The 6,830-nt window shown below is 45.4% G+C and overlaps 1 protein-coding gene across 5 annotated transcripts in view; it reads left to right on the top strand.

Moving 5' to 3' along the window:
* LOC139567527 (axin-2-like) overlaps positions 1-5,501 on the top strand; it is a 90,597-nt gene extending 85,096 nt beyond the window's left edge. For all 5 annotated transcript variants that reach the window (XM_071388856.1, XM_071388858.1, XM_071388857.1 and 2 more), the window contains 2 exons: positions 691-858; positions 3,628-5,501. In XM_071388856.1, the coding sequence (XP_071244957.1) occupies positions 691-858; positions 3,628-3,754 (295 nt within the window). In that variant the 3' untranslated portion in view covers positions 3,755-5,501. The remainder of the gene's footprint in view (positions 1-690; positions 859-3,627) is intronic.
* Positions 5,502-6,830: the final 1,329 nt, after the last annotated feature.

Consider the following 6,830-nt stretch of genomic DNA (forward strand, 5'->3'; position numbering starts at 1 on the left):
GATAGTGTGAGTCAGCATGTCTCTCCCTTTTTGAAGTCCTCTTTTCTCCCTCGCTTTTAATCATTTAAGATTTGACATGATGGGTGTAGTCTGACTCAGTCCTCACGCACACACACACTCACACACATACACCAGCGGACACACAGACGTACACATGGAAGTTAACAACCCCCGGTTGTTATTTTGGCCCTCTCTTCGCTGCCTTGGCCCTGTGTGTGTGTTGGTGTGTGTACATCTGTATCTGTGTGTGTGTGTGTGTAGGGCAGCTTGGTTGTGTTTGATGTTAGGGCCGTAGCCACCTGACTGCCAGGGTCTTTATGAGATTTAATTGGCTGACCTTCAGCGGGCCAGCTGTCTAAGGCTAGCAGGTGCCCGCGTCTGAAGTATAGGACCTCGAAAAGGCCCCTGGAAGTGAACGAGGAAGTGTGTGTGTGTGTGTGGGATGAAACGCACATACACACACCTGTAATCGGGTCAGGTTCACCGTACCTGAGCTAATCCTCACTAAATTCAGCTTATTCAGTTCTGCCTAACTTCCCAACCAACAGTTACACACTGCCCGTGTTAAGTGTTTGTCGCTCTGGATAAGAATTTCTGCGCTTATTAGTCCAATGTAAATGTTTAGTTTTAGCTATGGGATGGGGTTATGCTTTATTTATCTAAAGTGTTTGTTCGTCTCTCTATTTCCAGGTGGAAAGAGCCAAAGAAGTCGATCAGCGGCGTGAGCGTGTCTGGCTGTGACCCGGTGGTCACCTACTTCTTCTGTGGTGAGGAGATCCCCTACCGCAGCATGATGAAGACACACAGTCTCACCCTGGGACACTTCAAGGAGCAGCTTAGCAAAAAAGGCAATTACAGGTAAAACACCTAGACGAGCACACACACACACCTTACACGCACAGCACACCTTTAATGTACAACTATAGGTAAACACGCCCCGTTCAAACACACATTTCATTGCGCAACACACTCTCTCTCTCTCGCTGAAGAGCAAGACACACTTTTTTGTCTCCGCGATTTGAATGTGTGTGTGTGTGTGTGTTTGTCTATGTACATGTGTGTTTGTGTATGAACTAAATGTGTGTGAAAAGCTGGGGCTCTCAGCTTTTGTATGTGGAGTAGTGAGAAGGAAGGGTAGAACTCTGGCTGAGCGAGAGGAGGGATGGGTCGATCCACTACACAGAGAGGAAAGGGGGGGAATTTACTGGAGGGATATTTGGTTCACATCTGCTATTGATTTCCATAGTAAGGCAGTCTTAATAAGGATGGCTTTGAAGTCCAGGCCTTTTATTTTGTGCACAAAGACTCAACACGCCACTGCGAGGCCCCCAAAATCCTCCCAAGGATTGGATCAGGCAGAATCACGGGCACCTTTTTCCTTCTTAGATTCAGTTATATGTTGATTTAACTTCTTTTTTTGGGGGGGGGGGGGGGGGGTTGCATGGGTTGTCAAAATGACTGGTGTTTTGTTTAGTAGTCGTTTGAAAGGGGCTACGACTTCATAAAGTTAAGAATTAGAGAGAGACTGAATCGTTTCGCACAATTTCACATTCAAGGAACCTAAAGGGGACTCTACAGTAAAGTAGAGTATTTCATGACCGTCATATGTATAGGTTGTAGCACACCCGAAGAGACAAAGTATTCCGAGACATCCGTACCTCGATTCTAAACCCCCATCCACATCTGCTTGTTAGTCTGAGCTAAACCCACCCCCACTATACCGTAACTCTTCCGGGAAAGAAAGGGCGATTTTTGAAGCCGATGGCTCTAATGGTTCCGAATGTGTGGAGTTGGTTCATTTCAACATGGCAGGAGAACAGTACTCGGCCAAGCTGCCAGACGATATCGGTGCCAGATGTTGCACAGAGAGAAATCCTTTGCCATATATACCATGATCCAATGGAAAGACTCCTTTTCTCTCCCTCCCCTTTCTCCGTCTTCCCTTTTCTCTCCCTGTCTTTCTCCCCCATTCTCTCTCTTTGAAACGAAGCGTAGGGTTGTGGTTTAAATGGCAAGAGACACAAGCATCTATTTGGATTTGATTTATGCCGCGAAGATGCACTTGGCTAAGGCCTGGGCCTTTTATTAGTTTCAGTATCCGTGTTAGAAATCAGTAGTTTCAGTGGTCAGGCTTCCAGAAAGATTTGAGGCCCTTCACTACAACCGTCAACCGTGTTGAAAATGCGTCATGCCAATAACCAGAGCAACACCCAACCATCCACACCCCAAAAATCCCAGTCGGGAGTATTTACGACACACAAACCTTGATCAGAGCAGCTGTACAACGCTTCCTCAACCCTCCCTCACCATTTACCCCGCCGTTTGCCAACCCTGTCCGCACGCGCTTAAGTACGATTTTTAAAAACACGATGAAGAAGTGGGGGGGGGGGGGGGAGAAACATGTTGTTTTTTTACACGCTACACGTGTTGTTTGTATGACTTGTAGGTCGGCGTCGCTCATAAAAAAAGTTTCGGGAATTCCTGGGCCCAGGCATACATGGGTAAAATGATGCATTTTCCATTACAAAGCTTATCATTAAATCTCCCCCGCTGGTCATCACTGCCGTTTAAAGCTAGGGGAGAAGAAATCATTAGAAACTCTAGGCAGTAGACTTCGTAGACTGAGCTAAGTCAACCCTGGGATCTTTGGGGGGGGGGGGGGGTGTTTGGTGAGGTGACTCCTTGACCTCCAGGAGACTGTCTGGATTGGTGTCCTCCTCCTCGCGGGGTATTGGCCTTCGGGCCCGGCCTGCGTCCAATCTATCACACCCACGGAGGTGGTCCGGGAGAGAGGCCTGCTCCTCTCTCTCGCTCTCCCTCTGTTCTCTGCTGGTGATCGGAAAGCTGCCCAGAGTTTCTGTCTGTGCGTGTGTGTTTCTGTCTGTGCGTGTGTGTTTCATTGCCTGTCTCTGTCTCTTTCTCTCTGTGTCTTTCTCTCTGTGTGTGTCTCCATAGTTGTCTCTAGCAGTGTGTTTAGTAGGTGTGTGTGGGGCGTGCGGTGACAGGCAGACTCTCAGGCACCTGAAATGTCAGCCCTAGTGAAAGGAAGGCCCTTCATTTGACAGTGGGGCACAATTAAAAGGCCAGGCTAGACAAGGGGAGCTCAGTGCTAGGAGAGGGAGGGGGGGCCTTAAGACAGGTCCTAATTAGCCCTTCAACTTTAATGAGACCTTCCAGGACAGATAGGCATCTGTACAATGGCCAGCAGTCAAGTTCCTTTAGCTCCCTCTCTCTCTCTTTTTAGTCTCTGTTGCTGCTGCTAATTCCTTGAAATGATCACTGACAGAGTTCAAATCAAACCTGGCAACCCAAACTATTTGGAGTGGTTGGGGTTGCCAGGTTTGGTTGAGTTCTGTTTGTTGGTGGTGCGTAATGCAGTCAAGCTTTGTTCTTTGAAGTGAGAGGGATGGCGCTGAACTGTGTGACCTAAGGCAGTTTGGTTACGGGTTTGAGTCATTGAGTTGGTTGTGTAGGTGCCGAGAAACTGTTTTCATGGTACAAAATACTATTTTTAGCACTCACTCGTCCATAGTGTTAAGTTAAAGAGGTAGATACCATGCTAGTTTTGTTTTGTATTCTCGAAACACCTTTTCTGACCATGCCCCACTCTCTTTCATTTCTCTCCAGGTACTACTTCAAGAAGGCCAGCGATGAGTTTGAGTGCGGGGCCGTGTTCGAGGAGGTATGGGAGGACGGCGCCCTCCTGCCCATGTACGAGGGCAAGGTCCTGGGTAAGGTGGAGAGGATGGACTGATGCCGCCCTTATGCCCACCTTTACCCACCCTACCTTACCCATCAACCAAATACCCAACCTCCAGGGCACAGACTGTCGCAAGGAACCGGAGTGATTGACTTGATTGGAGGGAAACGCTCTAGACTTTCTTTTCTACTATTAAGCTAAATAAGAGTTAATATATCCAGCACGAGGAGTGTGATTGAAGGAACACGAGCCAATGAAGTATGCCGAACCCAGAAGAGGCCCCGCCCCCCTGACTTTCTAAACCAATCAGCCTTAGAAACACAAGGGAATGACACTACAGACAGAGAGGGAGACGGCGACTGGAGGCCTTTAGGCTCCCTGAATTTAACCACTGAAGATGCAGATGACTGTTTGTCCATTACGAGAGACTAACGTTGCGATTTAAATAATGGTAACGTTGTGAGAAAGTTGCTCCCTGATCACCTGCGGTGGACTGGCTACAGCACCAGAAGCCCTGCGAGTGCCGTCACCTGCTCTTATAACATTGTGCTAACGTTGTGCAAACGTTGTTACAAAATGAAACTTCTGTACGTGTGCATATACATACATGCAAATATGTGTATATATACATGTATTATATTATATTGATGCGTTTTTGTCATGAGTTGAAAGTTTGAGTATTTATTTAAAGAATGTCCTCTCCCTCACCTTCAACTTGTGTAACCCCCAACACCCCCCCCCCCCCCCCCCATGTCCAGTTGATGGACAAGCTGCTTCGAGTATTGGGAGAATACTGTGGTGATTTAAAAAAGAAAAAATATTTACCTTGTAACGTCACGAAGGTCATGACACTAGCCTAGTGCCCCCCACCCCACTCCCCCAAACCCCCCCCCCCCTTTACCCCTGTCCAACCTCACTATACCAGGGGTCTGCTGAGACTGAACCTTCCACTGTCGTAGTAAACCAACCAACAACCCAGTCTTAATATATATGCTGCTGCTGATGTGTGTTCTCTTCCGTTTCTAAGCCAGAGTAAGAGGAGTTGCTTTTCTCTCACTCCAGCACCGAGCTCTATCCTTTTTAGTTGTTGTGCCTTTGTTTGTGGACCAGGCACCACACAGGGAAAGACGAGAAAGAAAGAAAGAAAGAAAGAAAGACGAGAAAGAAACATGAATTAGGATTAGGTGAACAGAGAGGACCTGGAGAAATAAAGTGTTTACAGCGAGCACACCAAAATAACCTTGTCGCGCTTCTATTGAAATAACCACCTCTCCAGGAAGCGGTGGCTTAATATCGCCACGTTTCAAAATGGCTTCCGATCCATATTTATTAGCAAAGGGAAAAAAAGCGTTTGAGAAATGTTGCTCCAATAGCTTTTTGAATGTTGTGAGGAGAGAACATCTTAAACGACGGAGCTCCTGTATACATTTGTAATTATGCATTTTTTTTGAAGTATGGATAAAAGGACACAAACACAATGGCTAGTGTTTTTATGAGTACAGCACCTGTGCCTACATGGATGCCATACCATGTACTGCCCTGATTCAGGGTGTTAATAATTATTCCCTTGGTTTTCAGAAGGGTCTTATGTTGAAAATATTTTTTTATGCATTTAATAATATCATGTAATCATGCTATTTGTATTTACGCCATGTTTTTTTGTTTGTTGTTTTTGTTGTATCTAAACTGTAAATTATACATTATATACAGAGTTTCATTTCAAGATTTACCTGGACCTATAATTATTGTAATTATTAAGAGATGTAGCCTTTTATTAAAGTTTTATATTTTTCAAATGAAAGCTTTTGTTGTCTGCTCATTTCTGTTGTTCAATTGCAAACGGGAACGGGAACTCTTGATTACGTGATAATGCATATGACATTAACGACAAAACTCTCCTCTTTGGAGAAACATTCCAGACACAAGATGACTTTTTTACCTTCTTCAGATCACTCCAATTGAACACATCATTCAAGTGAGGATTCTGTAGTTCCATACAGGATTGGAACCCCGCATGATCGAGAAAGTTAGTACAAGACAGCTGCAGAATGATGACTGTAAGCTGAAGGGGCTCAATACTAACGGAAGTGGGCATCGCGTACTCATGGCCCATGGGGTAGACAGATGTAGACCTGTGTCCCAAATGGTGGCCAATTCCTTATATAGTGCACTACTTTTGACCAGAGTCCATAGATTCTACATAGGGAATAGAGTGCCATTTGGGATTCAACAGTAGCCTGGCATACAAGCCATTCTTTCTACGTTTCAGTGAAATGTACAAACTGCAGTTTGGACGCCAGGCTAAGACAGATGTCAGGGTAGAAATAAACTGTGTATGAGCCCTAAATGGTTTCCTATTCCCTATATAGTGCACTACTTTTGACCAAAGCCTATGGGGCTCTGGTCAAAAATAGTGCACTATAATAGAGAAAAGGGTGCCATTTTGGACAGATCCTGTGTTCAATCCCTAAGTCCCCTCTAGTTACAAGGCAACAGTTGCCTTTTGTGAGATCCCCATGGACTCTTCTCCTTTATTTTCTAATTCTCTGCATTAGAGGAGAGGAATGGCAAATCGCCATGGCAGCTGACACCTCACAGGGAGAAACCCCAGGGGAACCCTACCCACTGGGCACAGACTTCAGTTCAACTTCTAGTTTTTATTTACGTTCGGTTGAGTTGTCAACTAATGTCAATTCAATGTGAAATCAACAAAAAATGGGATTAAAGGTTGGGTGAAAAAAATATGACTTTTAGCAAATCCAATTCGTTTTCACAGATTTTTGGGGTTAAAATTACGTGGAAAAAATGTAATTTAACCCATTTTTGTCCAATGGGTAGCTATTCCTTTTGTACTGTGGTGTTTAGCCCTCTTCGCAGACCTGGGTCATGTTCAATAGGGCGGAACCTCTTGCAACGATAAACACAAATCTGTGCGCTCATTGGACAAGATCAGGTCGTACCTGCCTGTTGAAAAAAAAAAAAAATCCTGCTTCCTGAACAGGACCCAGGTACACTCTGTAGTCTCCACTGTGGCCTAATGGAAGACATTAGTGATTAAAATGGGGCCATTGGGCTAATTGGTAGCCTAGAGAGCAGAACTGGGAGAACTGCTTTCCCTCCTGCAGTCAAC

The sequence above is a fragment of the Salvelinus alpinus genome, chromosome 2 (genome assembly GCF_045679555.1).
Source record: "Salvelinus alpinus chromosome 2, SLU_Salpinus.1, whole genome shotgun sequence".
Classification (NCBI taxonomy): domain Eukaryota; kingdom Metazoa; phylum Chordata; class Actinopteri; order Salmoniformes; family Salmonidae; genus Salvelinus; species Salvelinus alpinus.